This window comes from Cornus florida, unplaced genomic scaffold (genome assembly GCF_030987335.1).
Source record: "Cornus florida cultivar Cherokee Brave unplaced genomic scaffold, ASM3098733v1 CherokeeBrave_3.0.0_Hap2_Chr10, whole genome shotgun sequence".
Taxonomy (NCBI): domain Eukaryota; kingdom Viridiplantae; phylum Streptophyta; class Magnoliopsida; order Cornales; family Cornaceae; genus Cornus; species Cornus florida.
Window position 1 is genome coordinate 102659023 of NW_026775580.1, and position 22825 is coordinate 102681847.

The 22825-nt window shown below is 32.6% G+C and overlaps 2 protein-coding genes across 3 annotated transcripts; both read left to right on the top strand.

Moving 5' to 3' along the window:
• Window positions 1–366: 366 nt before the first annotated feature.
• LOC132276522 (Golgi SNAP receptor complex member 1-2) lies at window positions 367–7552 on the top strand. The gene is made up of 6 exons (XM_059777979.1): window positions 367–738; window positions 2738–2934; window positions 5040–5129; window positions 5205–5276; window positions 7062–7191; window positions 7272–7552. Exons 1-6 carry the CDS (start codon window positions 615–617, stop codon window positions 7367–7369), a joined length of 711 nt encoding a protein of 236 aa, XP_059633962.1. The 5' UTR covers window positions 367–614; the 3' UTR covers window positions 7370–7552.
• A 9960-nt stretch (window positions 7553–17512) lies between these two features.
• On the top strand, window positions 17513–21168 carry LOC132276523 (axial regulator YABBY 1). Of its 2 annotated transcripts, none has more exons than XM_059777980.1 (7): window positions 17513–17901; window positions 18115–18267; window positions 18585–18705; window positions 19531–19579; window positions 20323–20398; window positions 20607–20681; window positions 20819–21168. In XM_059777980.1, exons 1-7 carry the CDS (start codon window positions 17794–17796, stop codon window positions 20885–20887), a joined length of 651 nt encoding a protein of 216 aa, XP_059633963.1. In that variant the 5' UTR covers window positions 17513–17793; the 3' UTR covers window positions 20888–21168. The 2 variants fall into 2 exon arrangements, with proteins under 2 accessions (XP_059633963.1, XP_059633964.1); XM_059777981.1 differs by lacking the exon at window positions 17513–17901 and adding an exon at window positions 17920–18015 and having other exon boundaries at window positions 18120–18267.
• Window positions 21169–22825: the final 1657 nt, after the last annotated feature.

Below are 22825 nucleotides of genomic sequence, written 5' to 3' on the forward strand. Positions count from 1 at the left end.
ACTAAATATCTACTTTAATACATTTTAATACATTTAAAAGTTACATTTTGAAAATTATTTTCCTTTTGAATCATATTTTTTTTTAGAAGAAAATTGTACATAAAACTATAACACATTTAGTAAGTTAACTAGTGATAACATGATTTATTTTTCAATTGTTAAATTTAGATATGTAGATAAAAAAAAATATATAATAATAATAATTAGAGGAAAAAAATAAATAATAATTAGACGTGGCTGCTTTGAGAGAATAATGTACGGATTTTTAAATAAAAAAAAAAGTGTATGCCTGAATAATTTGCAATAAATAAATAATTCTATATTGAAAAAACAAAACAAGGGTTACAAATGGTAATTTAACCCAGAGGATCCCAAATCTCAAATGTCTCTCCGCGTATGTAAAGCCGATCGAAAACAGAGGAAAGAAGCTAAGCAGGTGTGCAGAGCAGTGCGATTGAATGGGCATTTGGTTCCAACTGTAATAACAGAAAAAATAACCGTCTCTTCATGTAGATGTAGAGAAGAGAAGTAGAAATAATAGAGCAAAGAACACTTGAGTACGAAGAGGATAAAGGAGGAGTTAAAGGTTCGGATCCATCGAGATCCGGGTGGGAATGGCGGAGTTGTTACAGGAGTCGGGTTGGGAGGAACTCAGGAAGGAGGCTCGCAAGATCGAGGGCGATCTCGACGTCAAGCTCTCTTCCTATGCTAAACTGGGCGCCAGATTGACTCAAGGAGGTTTTTTTTCTCTCTCTATATATGTTATTTGTATGTTTACTTCTGAATCTTAGATCTTATTCTGTTATATTTACAACAACTAAGCCAAGAGTTAGAAATTGTCCCTGGTAATTGACATTGTTGTGATTTGTCTAGATCTTACTGAATTGAACTGCTGACCCCGAATTCCCAATATATATATATTCCTTATACACACACACATGCGCATGACGTTTCTATAATTGCATTGCTTATAAGGAAAAAATTACTTTACTTTATTCTTCACTTTTGAAGGTCTCTTTTGGGTTATGAAACTTCGTAAAAGCATTCGTAGTTAGTAATCTACTTGGAAGCTTTGACTATAAAGAAAACACATGGGGAAGTAATGACCTTTCATTTTGACTTAGATGCAAAAGAGGAGAAATTGGAAATTCTTTTTACTTTGTAACCAAAACCTTTTGGGAATTGGACGTCAAAAAGTTGAAGGAATTTCAAAGGATTTGAAATGAGCTAGAATTTAAGATGCTAAAATGGGGATAAAGTTGGATAAACTGCAAATTGGTTTACTTAATTCCAAACGCCAGAAACCTGACCATTTTCATGAGATTTAAAAATACTACATTTTAATATTTGAAACCCTTTAAATCTTATCCCATTGTCTACTCAATCCATTCCAACAATCGGAATTCTATTGCAAAATCCAAATTCTGTCAAATCACGTTATTCCAAGCACGCCTTAATTTTTTTGTTCTTCAATTTTCTGTTTGAAAGGGTTGAAACGAGGTACCATAAAGCCCTCATCGAGGTTCCTTTCCAATCTAAAGGAGCCTTCATGTAAACTCTGAATGCATTATCCAACCATTTGAAAGATGCCACTAGAAAATTTTGAATGTAGTTATGAATCCATTTCTTATTCCACAATATATATATATATATATATATATATATATATTTGATAAGTTCCACAATAAATGTTTTCTTAGATGATAAGTTTGCACTACCATCTGCTTTGACATGTCCCAAACTATCGTATTCATAAGGCATCCTCCAAGTGCTCTTGACCTAATGCCTATTTGCTTCCACTTGGATATTTACTTGCATAAGTAATAAATTTCAAGGTTCTTTCTATTAACATGTGTTTTATGTGGAAGAAGGCAGGGGAATACACTGATCACCTCTTCCTTAATTCTGAAGTTGTTCTTTAAGTGTGAAACCAAGAAGATTTGCCTATCCAATACAAACAACCTAATCATTATCTGGATCCATTTCGACAAATTTTAGATTTTTACCAACCAGATTCCTCTTTTTACTTAGAAATAGTGTGTGCAAGGACCATGGGGCAGGTGCCCTTGTGATGTTGCGAAGCAAAAGAAAGTAGAGGAAGGACCTAAAATGCTCGAACCAAAACCTAAACCTTGAATCCACATGTCAGCTGAGAAAAATAAAACATCATTTAGCGGAAACTAAATAGTGATCTATTTACAATAACATTCTCCAAATCTTTTAAAATAAGAAAAAGCAAAAATCCTAGAAAAATGAACACATTGGCAATTTGATTTAGGATTTTTAAATAATACATATTGACACAGTAATCATGAAATGATACATATCTAAAATTTTAGATGTAATGAATTACTATTTAGCCTTGAAAACATTTTTTTTTCTCTCATCTTGACCACTTATACCATGGTTAATCCAGACCACATGATAGACATTGGCGTAAATTTGATCCTTAGTTATAACTATGAGTTTATGTTGTTTGCAGATGCAGAATTGTTTTTCCTGTTTACTAGCTGTAACTAAAACATTTTGATGTGTTTTTTGTTGATTTTGCAATCAACTGATAAGGATATTATTATCATAATTTTGGGTAGCTTTTAATTAACTGCTGCTAAATTTATAAGTCAAGTGGAGCAAAATGCAGCAACACAACGATGTAGCTTATGGGTTATTACTGGTTCACATCTTCCACATTTGGCAAGGCTTTCTGCCTTTCTTCTGATTATATATATGGGTTCAGGTTATGTCGATAGCGGGTCACCAACTGTTGGATCCGGCAGGTCATGGAAGTCCATGGAAATGGAAATTCAATCTTTGCTTGAGAAATTACTGGATACCAATGATGCTATGAGTCGATGTGCTGCATCTGCTGCACCTACTACTTCAGTTACCCAAAAGCTTGCAAGGCACAGGGACATACTTCACGAGTTTACCCAGGTTCAATTCCATTGTTGTGCAATTCCTATTTTGGTGATATCTCGTTATCCTGAACATTTGCCAGTTCAGAAAATTTTTTTCACTTCATAATCTACTAAGGAACTTCTTAAACTTATTTACACGTTGCATGTTCGATGATCTAATGCTCATAATTTCCAGTGCAGCTCTTACCTTTGAACTTTTTTTTTTTTACTTTGCATCAATAGTTATTAATTGCTAATATCAAATTATTACACAATGCAGTCACAATTTACATTAATGAGCAGGCTTTGCTGAAGCCACTGGTGTACCGTAGTAGTGAATTAGAACTAGTGAACTGGTGTGTAAAGCTTCTATTTATTTCCTTGATGCTATTAATTGGGCAATGACTGTGCCTCATACAACTCTTCTGGAAACACGTGTCTCTTCAAAATTCTTTGATATGATACATAAAGATGCAATGGAAAATTTTCTACATGTTTTCCTTGTTGATTTTTGAAATAATAAAAGGAAATCATCATGTGCTGTATCTGCTAACTGAACAATATCATTTTGGAATACTAAATTAGAAAGTGCACCATAAATATAGTTATCTCCTTTTAAATAGAAGACTAAAAATGCTAAATATTGCTAATGCTATAATCCTACTAGTTGTAGTTTGAAAGAACCATATTTGTCTTCTATGGTGTTGGATTGGTTTTTAGTTTTTACAACTTGGGACTTGACTCTTCAGTAGTTCTGCATTTATACTAGAGCACCATAATGGAAACAAATTGCTAAAACTTGTTTAAACTTGTAATACGGTAATACCTGAATTAACTGAAGCTGAGAATAGTTCTAAAGTTACACCCCCTTGTAGACCAACTCTGATTATGGCATTATGCAAATCCAAAACCTTTCTCACTTGGCTGTGGGGGAAAATGTAAGTCCAGAATCCGTCTCACTTAGCTGTGGGGCAGGTTTCCTAGTTGACCTATTTTTTCCTATATAGACCTTGAACTGAAAAAGAGTAATCCCTAGCTCAGCTGGAAATATATTTGGCCCTGCAATCTGGTCTTATGTCCAACTCAGGTTTCTATCTTGCAAAATATTCCTGAATGAGCAGTTTCTGTGCAGCTCGGTCATTTGTTTTCTTGCCCCTTTTGCTCCTGTTCCTTACTTTTTGCTCATGGCTTGGGCCTAGAAGGGTCTAAATTTATTTTGTGAAGTTTGGTGTCCATATGAGTATTTTAGATCAGTGTTAGTTGTTTTTCTGGTCCCATGTGGCCGTGCCCTCATAAAAAGTAAAGATTTGTATGATCAATATACTTGCATTTCTTGTAATGCGCAAAACTAATAATTGTTTTCATTTGCTTTGTTACAGCAAATAATTTTATAAATTACTTCTTATCCACAGAAGAAATTTGTGCTCGCTGAGTTATAAAAAATATTATTTTGAACATGGCAGCGTACAATCTCATGTTTTTTTGTTTTTGTTTTGTTTTGGAGAGCATAAACGTCTGTTTTGTTTTTATAAATGCTCTGCAGATCTGATGGGTTGGTAATTCCTCATTTATTAAATTTAGCCCTTCCCAAATGAGCATGCTCTTTCATGGGCTTGGGAAGTATATAATACGCGTAGATTTATATAGTGAGCTTAATGATGGGAATTGGATATATTTTGGGCACTCAAGAAATGCTCATAGAAATTTCACAGTTGCCTATTTTTTGTCATGAAGAAAGTACAAGAAATGTTTGGCTTTTGCTTCTCTAGAACCAGCATAGGCCCTGGAAATACATTATTTTCTGCTTCATAAGGTTAGTTTGGTATTTTCCCAGCAGCATTTCACTCTAAAGTCCTAGCCCAACCTAGGATCCTGAATTACATCTTATTGCTAAGACTATTTTGTGTATATTTATTTGATATTTGGAAGTTCGATCTCACAATATGCTGATGTTAGTCTGGTAGTTTTTAAGAGTGTTTCTTGTAGTTCTATCTCAGTACAATTTCTTGGAGGAGCTAGAAACCCTCAACTATGCTGCCTGCACACTAACCTTTTACTGCTGTATAGGCATTTGTATTTCCTTAACTAAGTAGTTGGATTTTTCCTTTTGGCCACTGACCAAATATCATGTTTTTCTTTTAGGAATTTAGACGAACCAAGGGGAATATAAACTCAATGAGAGAACATGCTGAGCTTCTCAGTTCTGTAAGAGATGATATCAGTGAGTACAAGGTGAGCGAGATTTTATTAAACTTTTATTATTACCACCACTGTTGTTTCTTAAAGCTAAGATCCGCCTTTATGCAGGCATCTGGTAGTATGTCTCCAAGAATGCAGTTACTACGGGAGAGAGCTGCCATACATGGAAGCATTGCTCATGTAATACTTCACTCAGTTCACTGCTCTTAGATCTATTTCCATTATATATTTGTTAAGATGCTTTTTTTGCCATACATGGAAGCATTGCTCATGTAATACTTCACTCAGTTCACTGCTCTTTGATATATTTCCATTATATATTTGTTAAGTTGCTTTTTTTGTTGAACTTCCATAATGTTATCATTGTACTGTTGAAAAACATGGTTTCAATATTTGTGACTAATCACATAAAGCTGATCACACAAACAACATAACACCACCTGGAGGCAATTGATGTAAACAGATAGTCCACATGGTAAAAATGTTTAAGACTAGTATATGCTTGCATAATCTCATAACATTATTAATGCTGCATTTGGTAGGAGTGAAGGAAGGGGAGGGAGGAAAGAGAGGATGGATGGAACAAGTCTACATTGTTTGGTGCAAGGGAGATTTTGAGGGAAGGAATAGATGTATGAGCCATCTTCCCCACCATTTTTCATCCCTCCAGAATTGGACGGAAGAGAGGAGGGAAGAGAAGGATAAGTATTTATATATTATAATGCGACATTATTACTCCTCATCATTTCTTCTTTCCTTCCAGATTACCAAATAATAGAGAGGTGTCACCTCTTTTTACTCCTTTCACCCAACCAAACAAAAAGATAAACGGACACCTTTCCTTCTCTAGGTGTACTTTTAAATTGAATAAATTTGTTTAATTTTTTAGAAATAATGTGTTTAAATATAATATTACAACTAATTTGAAGTTTACTGATATTTCACATACCCAATACCTAAAAGTAATAGCTCAGTCAATGTGACATAGCTTATATGTGTTAAGAGTTTAATGAGGGGTTCTACTTTGGCGGGCTTAGACTGTTACCAATTTTACCTGATCCCATCCCAATCATTACATGCAGCGAGATAACTAGACTAATTTAAAGAGGCATAATAGGAAGTCACCTTGTGTAATAATAGATATCTGTAGGACTCAAATATTGTCAAACTAACCATTAGATTCAATATTTTTATTGTGATCATGCACACCAAATACCAAGTTGATCGGATATGGTAGGTATCTGATTCAAAAGCCTATTTTTCTATCAATAAAGTGTTAAAATAGAACTATAATTATAATGTGATGTCAATGTAATAATAGTTCTGCATATTTGATCAACTTGTGTTTTTGAATGAACCACAGAATAGTATTGACATTTAATCCAATGTTGAGGTTGACAAAAGATGAATTGTCCAGAAAATAATTTATGGGTGTTTGAATAGAAATTTCTACACTAAATGTAATTTGATCTTGCCTCAGATTGTCATGCCTTTTTAAGGAAAGAAGTAAGAATCAAGCTGGTGTTGATATTATTATTTACTAGTCTAACCTGCACAAACCAGTTTACTAGGTTAAGTTATGTTTGCTCTAATCAGATCATTCTTGTAAAAGGTTTGGCCTGGTTAATAGAGTGGTTTGGAAAAATGAAAAAAATTAGTGTATGTTGTGTTATTTATAAATAATCATTTTGAAAAGCTGTTAACTGATTTGTGAAACAAAGTTTGGAAAATTTTGATTCATCTACAAAAGAGAGAAAGAAAAAAGAAAAAGGAGGAAAGAAAAATTCAGACGTAATTGATTGATAAAGTTGACAAATTTAGTGAATTGATCTAGAGGGAGAGGAGGGACCTTTTCGCATCATTCTTGAAAGCAACAATTGCACTTTACTTGATTCGCTGCTAATCTCTGTGAGAAGTTTTTTCTTTTTGTTATTTAAACACGGTGTTGAGTTTACTTCTATGCAGATGGATGATGTGATTAGTCAAGCTCAATCTACAAGGGCAGCCTTGGGTTCACAGAGGGCTTTTTTTGGTGATGTTCAAGGGAAAGTGAAGCTACTAAGCGATAAATTTCCTATTATACGTGGTTTACTTGGTAATTTCTTGAAGCCATTATTTGACTGAGTTCCCCTTCTTTAAAATTAGTTTTCATTAATCTTTTTGCTGTGGTTACAGGTTCAATTAGGAGAAAGCGATCAAGAGATACTCTCATTCTGTCTGCCGTCATTGCAGCTTGTACATTATTTCTTATTATTTATTGGCTTTCGAAATAACTTTGTCCTTGATTTATAGAAAAGACAAGTCAGAAAGATGGTGGGTCTTATTTTCAGGAATTTTGCATATGTTACTTGTTAGAACAAATCAAGTTCACTGTTTAAAGATTGTGGTACCTTTTTGTGGTGCCGTTACCTTACAAACTTCCCATTGTGTATTTAAAGTAGTTTCTCTCTTTCAAACTTTTGCCAAATATTGTTATTGGCATTGCATAGACAAATTAAAGGAAGAAATAGAAAAAGAAGAAAAGTAATGCACGTGTCTGCTTGATTGTTTGTTAAATTGTCTGGATGGTACACCATACATGCGAGTGCTTATCTTGCTAACATTTCATTTGTGTGGATCCATCCATGTCCCATTCCTTTGTGGTCCAGAGAACTTTGCCGTGTGCCAACTTAAACCTAGCCCCAGTAGATATTCTATAGGCCAATAATCTACCTTGAAATAGATAGTTTTCCTTGATCTATTGTCTCTACAATCTTAGAAGTCAACAATATGATTCCATGCATACAAGCTTTTGCAACTGTTTTGCTATCTAGTGAGTAGCGAGTCCTATGAATGTACACGGTAGCTTAGTAAAATTTACGTGAAAACATGAACAAGTGAATATTGATAATTTGGGACACCTGTTGATGATAATTGTGTTGTGATGAGCATTTTGGAAGTAAAGAGAATTGAAAAATCTACAGAATTAGAATGATGGATGAAGTGGATGGGACCCTGTGGAGTTGTTGTTTGGATAGGAGGTATTTGGCCTCTTGACCACTCAACTAAACCTTCTCAAAACATGCGTTCCTTCCATATGGGATGTTATAGTATTGAAATTTGGTCCTGCTTATTTGGAATGCTATTTGGAGAAGAAGACAGGAGATTGCACAACATTTGGTATTACTGTGTAGTGTGTAGAGTAGAGTAATTATTCAAAAAAAAGAAAAGGACATAATGTTTGGATATGTGTGTGTGTGTGTGTGTGTGTGTGTGTGTGTATTGATGGACAACTGTGTTCCAGTGATTTTTGTGCTGTCCAATTATGTAGCTTAACACTTACAGGGAAGATTCATATTGCTGATATGGACTTGTGTGCTGTGTGTAGGGGACACCTAGTGTGAACATACATGCTTGCAATGGCCACTCCCCCACAAGGGCTCTAAGACTCTAAGTATAGGGTGGGTCACGCATGCCTTCTTGGCTAATATATGAGAGAGGTAGGATCTTGGATAGAAAGAGAATTAATATATGGCTAGATAATAGATATAGGACATGGTACTACAAGCCGACACTTGCTTATCCATAACCAAGCCTAGCCCAATTTTTAGGACCCCCCTCTCCAATTAGGGTTTCTAAGATTGATTACAAACAAACATCAAAGTATGATGGCAAAAAAGTAGTACCTGCTGGCTATTGCTGATTCTATTTACCACTTTCCTGGCATGGGAAGTCTGTGTAGCGTGTGTACTGTAGTCAAACACTGGTGAGGAGGCATTGAGGTATCTATAGCTTTAGATACCTCTCAACTTGTATATTATGTACTTTGTGTCTAAAGAGCAGTATTGAGACTCGGATGCCAAAAAAGAATCAGCTTCTGCAACTCAGTAAATGTGTCCTTTTATGATTTTTACCATATTTATATTTACATATTAATTTAATAGAGAGAGTGACCCAAAATATTTAAGGCAACAAAACCTCCTTCCTCATAGCGCTTTTTATAAGAGAGGAAAGCTGTATACATTAAGCGTGAATGTAAGTGTATTGGCTTTGGTGTATGCAGCTACTTATACTTTATCTGACAACTGCATATCATAACCAGAAGAAATATAAACATGGATATATATATATAAAGGGTAACTTACACTGATCTCCCATGATGTTTACACACTGGTAGAACATTTAGTCTTTATTATTCTGACCTCTCCTGAGATTTTGCCATTAATGAAAATTTTAAAATGACTAAGTTACTATTTTCTTGTGTTAAAAGACTTTAATATCCTTATATTTTGACATTTTTTCTGGATTAGTACTTATATGTTGACATGAAATAACAAAAATACCATGACCTTAATATCCTGACAAAAATATTATTATTTTTTGGTTATTGACATTTGATTAGGTTTTTTATTTTTTATTTTTTATTTTTTATTTTTTTATGTTGACATGAAATAACAAAAATACCATGACCTTAATATGACAAAAATATTATTATTTTTTGGTTATTGACATTTGATTAGGTTTTTTTATTATTTTTTATTATTATTTTTTATTTTTTATGTTGACATGAAATAACAAAAATACCATGACCTTAATATCCTGACAAAAACCTAATCAAATGTCAATAACCAAAAAAAAAAAAAAAAAAACCTAATAAATGTCAATAACCAAAAAATAATAATATTTTTGTCAGGATATTAAGGTCATGGTATTTTTGTTATTTCATGTCAACATATAAGTACTAATCCAGAAAAAATGTCAAATAAAAAAAAAAAAAAAAAATTAGATAAGAGTAATATACTAGTGTTTGCAGATGCCTCGATAGCCTAGTGGATTAGGGTCTTCGGTGAATTTTAGAGTGTCGGGCTTCGACTCTCTGCATCTACTAATCTAACTTCTAACAATTCTTGCCTCGTAATATATATATATGTTAGTGTTTACAAGATGGGAAAAAAATGGTTATAAAGTTTTTTTTTTTTTTTTTAAAAAAAAAAACTACCATTAAATTAGATAAGGGTATAAAAAATATTTAACATTTTTAGAGAAGATCAAAGTTAAATATACCTATGAAATTTGTCCAAACCTCAAGGGAGGTTAATGTAATTTACCTTATAATATATGTAACGGTATCATATATTTACACCTGCATAAAATTTTAATATATGGTCTCTTATTCTTGTGATCATGGGTTTTTGATATGTTTGTATGAGATAATTGAATGTAACTATTATGAAAATATATATATATATATATCACACGAACATAAGAAAATTATCCTCTATAGTTTCACCGAAAAAGCCTTAATTTTCTTTATTTAGATATAATTATGGGATTCGGGTCATGACTTGTTGGGTTTAAATGATTAAAAGCTTGAATTGAAGGGGGTTTTTAGTATATTTTAGATTGGAGGCCCAAGGTTTTAAAAAATTTGGGGTGACAAAGATGTAAATTACATGAAAATATATACAATATGTACAAAATTAAAATAAGAAAAATTGGTTGTGTGTTCCAAAAACGGGGAGGAAAAGAAGAGAAAATTGATCAAATTAGAAATGATGAAAAAAATGATAGAAATACTATCAAATAGATTTTTTAATTTTATTTTTTAATTTTATTTTTTATGACAAAAAACTTGGAATCATGGAACTGGCAGGAACCGCATTGAATCAGTCGCATTGTTCTTTTATGATTAAGTTCTCATTCCAATTCCGATTTCAAATTTATTGGAACTAAACCGAACCGTAAATGATAATACTAATAAACAATAATATAATATACAGAATGTCACAAAGACAAAAAATTATACATGAACACAACAATATTTTTTTTAGACTACACACAAAAATAAGGTTACCCTCAAAAAGTTTTTTATTTCTAAATTTCATATTTGTTTCACAATATATATATAATAATAATAATAATAATATAACAGTAGCTCATTTGCTTTTAGAGTACGATATATTTTATTTTTTGGTTGAGAGGTTTTATTATTGTTCATTTGTTGTATAAATTTGTATTTATTTCAATAAACCAAATTGATGTGATGAGGTTTTTTTTTTTTTTTTTTTCCAAAGGTTAATTAAAAAAAAGAAGAAGAAGAGGAGGAGTGGTGAGGAACCGAACTAAACCGGTTTTTTATGGTTCGGTTCTAAACCTCAACGATTTTGATTCTGATTTCAATTTTTTTAAAAATTATTAGAATCGATTTGACTCCAATTTAATTTGAAATTGCACTAAACCGGACCGAATTGTATACGCCTCTTAAAAACAATGTATTTAGATTTTAAGATACTGTCTCCATTTTAATATATCCATTTCGATCATTCACCGTCTGTTTGGACCTAGACATAATTAACACTAGCTTGGTGACAGAAATGGACAAAAACCAATAAAATCAAGACGGGAGATATTCCAAATTCTTACACTAAGTCCGATAATCATTCTCAATAGATGTTGATCTTATGTATCGAATGCGCTCCCGCTCTCACGCTTCGCTCGCGTTCTTACTCAAATTCTCACTATTTATGACATAATTTTGCCACTCTCACGCTCCTGCTCTCAAATTTACTCCCGCTTTACGTGACTTAGTTTCTACAAAGAATATTCAATTATTTGAGCAGAAAGGATACCATTGGAAATTGGAGTATTTGTAATTAGTGGGGAAATATATATCACCCACCACGAGCACCTTTGTTTGGATTACTTTTCAAAAAATGGGAAAACGAAGAACAATTTAGAGCCACCTTTAGTTGTAAGTTTCTTTCAAAACTAAGTGAAGAAATAGATTGATTTCAATATTTTGTAATTCTATTGTTAGGGTGATTTCAGAATATTGTCAGATTGATTTCAGAATACAAATACTCCAATTTCCAATGCTTACATGACCTTACTAAACCAATAAGTTTTAACCCGTTATGTGTGTTATATAAACAAGTTTTAACCCGTTATAACGTGTAATTTGAATTTGGGATCCTAACATAAACTCTAAATATTTGCAATCATTCGGTCACAACATTTAATTTAGATTAAACGTCTTTCTTGTCTAGATCAAGGCCTTTTAATGCTTACATGACCTTACTAAACCAATAAGTGATTATATAAGATTTGTACGTAACAACAGCTTGGAAATAAGATATGAATTACAGTAATTCTTTATGAAAATGAAATATATATATATATATATATATATATATATATATATATATATATATATAATGGGAAAAGAGAGGGTAAATTGTAGATGCAGCAGTGAGGCAGGCAATAGGACTGGAGAGTTATTTAGCAGGAGGAGGACTCATTCAATTACTACGTGTAGTCTGCACCGTACCATCTGACCCTTTGATGGATCCATGTCATGTACCGAAATGTAAAGTTCATTGTCACAGGCCATGTTCTTCCCAATTTGTTTTGTCTCCTTAATTTAATGTTTTGTCTCCTAATCTATCCTAAAAACTTTATATTTTAACCATGGTGATATAATCAAATGTAAAAATAATAACACAAGAATCTCTAGTCTAATCATATATAGGACATGTTTGGTTTGTAATTTTGAAAATAATTTTTAAAAATTCAGAATATAGAAAATAGTTTTCAGATAACAATAAAATACAGCTCTTTGAAAACAGATCTTTTTCAAAAAATTGGATCAAGGAGAATTTTTTGTATAGCTTTTTATTTTTAATATTTTGAAAATAGAAAACTCTTCTCACCGTTACAAACTAAATAGGCTCATAATCTCCTTCTCTTCTTTGAGAATGGGAAGAGTTTGAAATGTGTGTATTTACTTTGCCATTCAAACAAAACAAAAACAAAAAATACAAAAAATTTTGAAACGTCAGAGATTGATGTCTAAAGAATCTTTTTATAAGATTAAATTGTTACCGCATTATTATTTTAAATGAAACTATTATAGTAAAACTAGAAGGTGGATGCTTCAAATTTTCATATGATATATAAGTGTGTAAGTGTATTTTTGGTCAAAGGTAAAATAAATAAATAAATAAATAAAATGATAGAAAAGACTAAATGTGACGATTTCTGTGGGCGGGTGTGATATGGGCGAGCATTGACAGGTTTTAGGGTGTCATGATCCCACATTGTTTGGAAAATGTGAAGTGTTATATTTAGGTTCTATACCCTTTTATGACACAACGCATTTTAAACTTGTAATTAACGTGAACCTATCTGGAGTAGTATTAGAATTAGTGACCCTTAAAAACTCTTTGGTCCAAGAGAATCGAAAGTGAACAATATTGTGTCTGAAATTAGTTGATCCAATTATTCTGAGGACTGGAGTGAAAATTCTCGTCTCAGCAAAAGGGAAGTGGTTAATTTGCAACCAATGTAATGTAATAATGTCAACTATGCAGAGTTGATGTGAGCCCTCCAGAGGACTACTTAATTGTTTGGCATTTAATAAGCTAGAGAGTGATGATGAACAACTTACTTAATTGGTCCGATTTTGAATGAGATTAATGTTAGAGACTTATATATTTTTGCCTCTTCCATGTGGAAAGGGTGAGAATTCAATTGGATGCGTGTTGAATTTGTGTATCTCACGTCGCTAATCATTTTTATTGATTAAATAGGGTTAAGTGTAAAAAAAAAAAAAAAAAAACTCAAGCTATATAAAAAAATGTGTAAAATAATTTTTGACATTTGAAAATAGGTACAAATTGTCTCTTAATATTTGTTGACAGTTAATTTTGACCAAATTTTTTTTTATAAAATCCACAAAAAAATTTTATTTTTATTTTTTCTTAAAGGGCATTTTAAGTAATTCGGCCTTCAAATTGAGAAAATGTATTTATTTGCCCAATTTGAAAAATGTAGAAATTTTTTTGAACAGCAAGAAATATTTGCACTGCACATTCTATATACAGAGTAAAAGTTTTTTACACTTTACCGTTAATTAGAAAGGAAGTCAATTTTCATGTTTTCACGAATTTTAAACTTATCAACCTTTTTGGTGTGACAATTTCATGTCAGCATGGTGCATTGGCTATGTTTTTCAATGGAATTATGTCATTACTGAAGGCTAGTCACAAAATACCCAAAATAAATTTACAATGAATAGATAGGATCCCATGGAACTTCTTGATAAAATGATCAAAATAAACTGATACCCATTTTGGTAAATTTACTCTACCCCCACCCCCACCCAAAAAAAATGAAAAAGTTTCTACAGCAAATGGTTAGAGGAATATATATATTCAGTACGGTCTATAATAATCTAGAAATATATATTTAGGTCATTTTCAGTTTGGTCTCCAATTATAGTACCGAGGGTTTTAGGTCCTTTTTAAGAGCTTAAATTGCATCAATAACCTGCTAATGATGGACCAAACCATTGTTAAAAAATTAAACAAGTTTATAATTAATATATTCTGGGACTAAAACACTAAATAGGTCTGCCAACTGAAAACTTATCTGTGTGTAAAGATAGATCAAAATCTTTTCATGCATTACAATGTATTTGTTCCAACTAATAAAAAAAATATTAAAATATAAAACCAAACGTCACAGCATTTTCATGTCACTAATTTTTCTTATCGGTTGGGGCGGATGCAATTTAGGAGGATTTAGTTGTTGAGAAGATATTACCTTTTAAGGGCAATTTTGGGAAGAGAAAAGCTTGGGGGCACAAACATGCATGAATGAGGTTGGGATGTGATAGTTTTTTCAATTGTGTTGGGGAAAAGACAGGCCCATCTTTTTCAGCAAAGTTAGGGTTACTTTTGTAACATCCCTGTAGGGATGGATATGTCGTGTACGTGGAGGAGGTTAAGACCTAACTAAATTATTACTCGAAAAGATTTAGAATTATATATATATATATATATATATATGTGAGGACAAACTTTACATATATACTCGTATCATAATTCTTGCCTTTTGTTCTCGATCACTGACAGTATATGGATGGAGCATCTTTTTATGGGAGGGGGAGGGGGGGGGGGGGGGTTGTGTTTGAATCCTCCGCTGTAATCGTACTAATATATTTTTTAATAAAATATATTTTTAATACAGTGATTTTTAACCCATTAGATTTGACCGGAGAAAAAAGAGATATAAATATGTTAAAAATATGTATAATGAACATCAAAATTTATAGCAGAGTAACAATCTGGTTGCCTCTTGTTAGTGCTCCTACTTATCAAACTAATCATCCCAAAATGTTGACAGACGATTCAACAATACAAATAAAATCTTGTCATACAAAAATGGCTCCAAATAAAAATGATAAATTTTACAATCTAAAACACGCAATTGATGAATAACAAATAAAAATAAAAGGAAGCTCTTTGTTTCTTGGAGGGCACACGATCTGCAAGATAAATATATATATATGTATTAGTACTCAAATGAAATATATTATAAGGAGGAATGGAATTCTTTTTTTTTTTTTTTCCTAAGGAGGAATGGAATTGAGTAATAGAAAATTTAAGTCGTTTATATTTATATTTATAAGTATAGCTTAATTTATAATCTGATTTCGTTCTCCACCTAGGTCTGTTTAGGTTAATATGTTTCTCCTCCTCCTACCTTTTTTTTTTTTTTTTTTTTTTTTTTTTGGAGCCTACATTTATTTATTTATAATTCTGGCAAAAGAGTCTCACAATGATCTTGGAAAGTTTGAAGGTTTTTATTTGGTACACCATCTCCACCCTTATTTACCAACTTCGCCACGCGTACTCCGTTTATTGTGAGGCGGGGCGGGTTATGTCACTTTTATTATATATTAAAAAAAAAAAAAAAAAAAACTCAATGTGCTCAATTTGACTGCTAAATAAACTTACCAATCTTTAAAATTACTAAGTAATGAATAATCATATATTAATTGACACTTCCAATAAAGTAACAAAGTCTTAAAAATATTATATATATATATATATATATATATATATATATATATATATATATAATCGGGGCAAGAGGGGGTGGGTTCATCACTATATCCTTCCCAAATTCATTTAAGGAGTTCCGAAATCTATCCCATTAGGAGCAGAGCGGCGCGAAAACCCGCTGTATCGGAGGAAATTGTCATCCCCAATCAACTTTATACCATTTCTAATAGTTTAAACTTTTAGAATAAATGGTAATTATTAGTTCACATGGAATTAAAGCAGTTAATTAAAGATCCTAAGTAGGCCACAAGTTAGGATGCATGCCAAGCGCGAAAACCCGCTGTATCGGAGGAAATTGTCATCCCCAATCAAGTTTATACTATTTCTAATAGTTTAAACTTTTAGAATAAATGGTAATTATTAGTTAACATGGAATTAAAGCAGTTAATTAAAGATCCTAAGTAGGCCACAAGTTAGGATGCATGCCAAGCGCGAAAACCCGTTGTATCAGAGAAAATTGTCATCCCCAATCAAGTTTATACCATTTCTAATAGTTTAAACTTTTAGAATAACAGGTAATTATTAGTTAACATGGAATTAAAGCAGTTAATTAAAGATCCTAAGTAGGCCACAAGTTAGGATGCATGCCAGAAGATTTAAATATTCTGTTGCCTTGATAAACCCTCTAAACCTCAAATAAATTGAAGCAAATATTGGACTAAAAGAAAACCACTTGTTGAGACATGCTAGAGTGTTTAAACAAATTTTTTTCACTTATTTTTGACCTTTATATATATATATATATATATTAAAACTTATTAGCTGTGTTGTGCTGTAGTTTATTTTGGTAAAGAAATATATATAACCACTAATGGTGATCTTTATTATTATTTTTTTTTTCGGAAGGTAAATGGTGATCTTTATTTGTCACCATCATGTTGGTAGCCACAAACCAATTTGTTTCTAGGAATGTACTTCTCTAACATTAACACTTATTAGCTGTGTGTGCTGTAGTTTATTTTGGTAAAGAAACACAGCTAATAAGTGTTAATGTTAGAGAAGTACATTCCTAGAAACAAATTGGTTTGTGGCTACCAACGTGATGGTGACAAATAAAGATCACCATTTACCTTCCGAAAAAAAAATAATAATAAAGATCACCATTAGTGGTTGCACCCTTAACATTTGTTGTGCTTCCAATTATGCCCTTGGGAGAGACTAGACAGAAATGAATTTGACTTTTCTAGACATCCTGCGTTGTTGTTATTGTAATTACCTAAAAGCTAAGTGAAGGGAGTGCCCGTTCTTTAAGGCTTTAATAAGCTGTGTTTGAGTTGGGTAGTGTTAAGAAATATATGTTGGGAAGCGAGAAAAAGGCTTTACACAACCCCTCTTTAACTATGAAAACAACAGCTGAATGAGGTAAAGGCTAATCACCCCATGCACACGTCCCTTTCTCACTCCTTTCCCCCACCTCTGCCGCCTCTGCCCTTTCTCTCTCTCTCTGTCTCTCTCATCCATCGGGAATGCTAACCATACAATTCTCTTTCTCTCTCTACAACTCTCTCTCTCTCTCTCTCTCTCTCTCTCTCTGTATGTATGATACATCAATTACAACCTGTACATGAATGATCTATAGTAAACAGAGCTAGCAAATAAAACACTCGGCTAAATACACTGATGATATAGGGTGCCTCTCTCTCTCTCTCTCTCTCTCTCTCTCTCTCTCCTTTCCTTGTCTTGATCATAACTCAACATTCAAGGAGATATCAGATCCAAGGTGGTTAATCTGTCTCTCATCAATCCAAACATATATACATCGATCAGTCAATCAATCATCAATCAAATCAGGGAATCATCAAAGAAAAAAGATGTCCTCCTCATCATCTGCCTTTTCATCGGACCACCACCACCAGCATCTCTCTCCCTCCGACCAGCTTTGTTATGTCCATTGCAACTTTTGTGACACTGTCCTCGCGGTATATATATACATATATACATTCTCCCCCTCCCTCTCTTCCCTAATAATAATGCTATAACCTTATCATCATTTTAGTTTACCCTTCCCCTAACAATTTTCTCATGAGTACTCCGTCTCTCTTCTCTCTCTCACACACAAAGCCCTAACCCTACTTTTCTTCATTAATATATATTTTATGGGCTTCTTAATTTGTTTAATTTCTTGTATGTAGGTCAGTGTTCCTTGCAGCAGTTTGTTCAAGACTGTTACGGTTCGATGCGGTCACTGCACAAACCTTTTGTCTGTCAACATGAGTGGCCTGCTTCTTCCTGCAGCTAATCAGCTTCATCTTGGACATTCTTTCTTTGCTCCTCAAAATCTCCTGGTATATAATCACTACTATCGTATTCCAAATTAGGGTTTAGTATTTATACATACATATATATGTATGTATAATTATGACAACCCTTAACTTTCTATGTAGATAACACACACACACACATTCACTCGATGACTTTCTTTCTCCAAATAATTATTTGAATGGTGGAGGAGATATCACACAAGCCAATGCTTGGCGTTACAGCCCAAAGATTTCCTCATTCCCAAATTAATTTTGTGAATTTAGCTGTTTTATCTTTTTGGGTAACCGTATTATATCTTGGCGTTAATTTTTTGACTATATATTTGATGTGTTTACATTAGGAGGACATCCGAAGCTTGCCATCAAATATGTCAATGAATCAGGCCAATCCGAATGAATCAATCATGCCGATTCGAGGAGTTGATCATCATGAGATCCCTAAACCCCTAGTCACTAACCGACGTGAGAGTCTTCACATTAACCCTTTCGCGCATTTCTCTCTCTCTCTCTGATGCCTAGCATACTTTCTTGCTAATACAAGCAGCTATGAAGTCAATTGCTTTTCTCTTTTGAATAATTGAAATTCTTTTCCTCAACACTTTAAACTTTAGTCTTTCTAATATACAGTAGTCTCTTAGCCAATTAGGAAAAGGTAGTCCTATAAAGAACTTAAAAACTTGTACATCCTAAGTCTAGTTCCAAACAGTGTGTAAACTTTATTGGTTTGTTTCAAGACGGAATGGTCATTTTTACATTTATCTCATGTTTTCCTTTCTTCTCTATGTTATTCCATATATAACATGTACCACCAAAAAGGCCAACTTTAAAACTTCAAACTATAGCTCATTTGCATTGTTATTCAACATCTTCCAATTTATGAATCATTATCTTTACCCTATTCACTGTGGGACTTCTTACTATACACCTTCCAACAACCCCTTTGTGACCCTACAGTAGTTCTTAATTTTTAGCAACTTTGATTTCCCATTTTTGATCAAATAGACAGCAAATCTGAACCCTAAAAAACACCCCCTTTAAGTTCCTATTATGTACATATTTGTGGTGTGGAAATGCATGCAGTCTCTTACCCGGAAATTTAGATAGTGTAGAATCCATTGGTAGATACAAAGAGTTTGAGATATATATATATATATATATATATATATATATATATATATATATGATGAAGTAATGATGGTGAGATAATTGAAAGCAGAGCTTCACAGAAAGTCAGCAAAGTGTTTTTAATGTGTGTCTGTTTGTCTCTGTATGTCTGTCCATGTCCAGCTCCGGAGAAGAGACAGAGAGTCCCATCTGCCTACAACCGGTTCATCAAGTAAGTACTTTTTTTTTATATCCTTTACCTTTCAATTAAAAAAATTAAAATAAAAATAAGTAAGTACTTATATGTTGGTTATACACACACCTCTCAATTCCAAAATGAAAAATTGTTTTATGTGATCAATTGAACGTGGTGGGACCCACATTCCATCTCAAATTTACTGTTCAAAGTTCGTACTCCGAATCAGCTCTCTTCCAAAATAAATAATACGGAGAAGAAAAGGTTCTCAATTGATTCAGACGTTATAGTACTTATGGGATAAGGATAAAGGAAGATGAAAAATTAAACATTTCACGAAGAGATTTAAAATCATTTTAGAGCACATATATTTAACATTGTCCATTTTTAAATTTTCAAAACTTTAATTTTTTTTTTTTCCTTTATTCTTTAAAAATCACACACTTTTAGTTTGAAAAAAATTTCAAAATTTAAGCATAATTAATTTAGAAAAGTTCTTTTTAATGAAAAATGTTCTATTAATTTTTCACACCAACACATTTATCTTGGAACATCCTAGAAGAGGAAACTATTTTGGGACCTTAGGGAGTATATACATTAGCTTCACTACTATTAATTTTATTTATTTTAAAATGAATTTAGTTCATTTTATCAATAATATTTTTTTAAAAAATCTCAATGGAATGGAAAATGAATGAATACATGCATACATATATATAGAGCATTTATTTGAACTATATATATATATATATATATATTGAATGTGTATGAACCTGCAGAGACGAGATCCAACGTATCAAAGCTGGAAATCCTGATATAAGTCACAGGGAGGCCTTCAGTAAGGCTGCAAAGAACGTAAGATCCAAGGAATAATTCAATCTCAAGTATCTTAGGCTTTCTTTTGCTTTCCTTATACACACACATATAGTATATATACAGTTATATATACACCTGCACACACACACACACACACACACATATATAATGTATCACTATGTATGTATAGTAGTAGTACATTGATATGGATTTTGGACTTGAGGATGTATTGTTTTCTTGCTTTTAGTGGGCCCACTTCCCCCACATTCACTTCGGACTTATGCCTGAACAACCCGTGAAGAAAGCTAATGTGCGCCAGCAGGTAATCTCTAAAGTCTAAACCCTAAGCAACCATTCTGTTACAGGCATACTTTATATATCATACTGTTCACATTATAACACTGCACAAAAAGTATATGCATTCAGAATATTTGAAACAGTGTTTTGGGTATTGTGTAGGAAGGAGATGATGTTACGATGAAAGATGGATTTCTTGTTCCTGCCAATTTGGGTGTGTCCCCTTACTAGCTAATTAAGAAGTACTCGTGAAGTGAAGGATCACATGATTAGGGTTTCTTTGTTAACTTTTCTTAATCTCTTTATGATCATCATCAAATTAGGACTCTAGTTATTAGCTCCTATCTTTCAAGCTAGAACAATGTTAACATGCGCGCTGTTTGGGGTTGTTTGGCTTCTGTGATCTTATGGTAGCTAGTGGGAGAGGATTTTGAAGACTAGAATGTTAATTTGTGAAGTTCAACATCTAATTTCTCTGAACCCACTCGAAATGAAGATCTTAATTTGTTGTTCATAGCTCTTAAGCATGCATGTTATATCTTCAACCTTAATTTTCTTATATATCATTTCTCAATCTAATTATGCCCGGTTACATATGTGCATCCATGGTAGCTAGCTGTTGAGGATCAAATTGATCAATACTCTTTAATTTCCGAAAAAAGGAGTTTTTTTTAATTTCTTTCTTTTCTTTCCCAAAGTCAAGTGTTGACGACCAGTACTCATATTCCCTATTTAATTAATCATCAAGTTTCTTGTTTATCTATACGTGTGTCTTTCTTTCTTTTCTAGGATTTACCTTAATTTCATTGTTTCTCGAAAAAACCATTCAATGTCCACAGTCAACTTACAAAACTAATATCTAGATCTACATAAATTGATGTTTGTGTGGGTGTGCACTAATATATACTCCTATGTTCATTTATTTATACACATATACGCACACATATATATTCATGCAGCAATGATATATCTCTTTCACACTGTTAAGTAAGAAACTTAATTTCTCTACACCAAGCATGGTGACTCTTGGATATATATGATTTAATTGTAAAAACGATAACTACTAAAAAAAATATACTACTAGCAATATTCATATCCAACTTTTATTATATTTGGTGTGGATAAATTTCTTAGTGACTGGTGTGCAAGAGATAATATAATTTTTGTACATACATATATCAAGATGACTCTGCATGGGAGGCTAACCTTGTTTATATATATATCGAGTTGAATATATATAACTATAATATGCAATGCATATATATGTCACCATTATCAACTTTCCATTTTGAACGAAGAAAGAAATAGGTAAAGGAATAGAAAATGATCCAAATGGTAGTGAAAAAAAGAAGATTATATTAGCATTCCCTTTAATTTCCTTCCCATCACTCTCTGATCTCGACATGGTATTTTGTTCATCTGTCTCGGCTTCAATTCTAATTTCCACATCTTCCCACTTTAGGTATTTTATGACTAATTAAATGCAAATTCTATCTTCACTAACATAATGTTTTGTAGAGAATATAGTCCATCGTGTCTGGCAAATAAAAACATTACAACAAAACAGACTTAATGCTTAAAACATTACAATAAAACAGACAAATTGTGAGAATTAATTTGATCTCTCATATATGTAAATTGAGCCTTGCTAGCAAGCTGCATGTGTTAATTTATAATACCTTGATATATGTAGAGAGAGAGGAATTCCAGAATCTTTTCTGCCTTGGGTTTTTTCCTCCGCCTCTAATGTACTTCATAACGCATTAACTCTCTCTTTCTCTCTCTCTACACACACACACACACACACACACACACACACACATATATATATATATTCGGAATAGACTCCTCTCTGTTTATGACAGTCGAGCATTGCTTCTCTCAAACCTAATCCTCATCTTTAATACAGGTGCAGCTTTGTTGTTCAGTTGTCGGTTGGAATTTGTTAGTAGTTGCCCTCTGGGTGGTTCTCATGCATCTTGGTTTGTCTGTTGGGCTTTTACCCGTTTCTCTGTTGTTTGCCTTCTTGGGCTTGCATTGGGCCTTTTGTTGCCCTTTTGTGTAACTCCTTCTTTCTTCTAATAAAAAATTTCATTTACCGGGCGATAAAAGAAACAAAACGTATTTAGTGGAGAAATTAATTTATATAAAGGTTAAGTTGGAAATTAA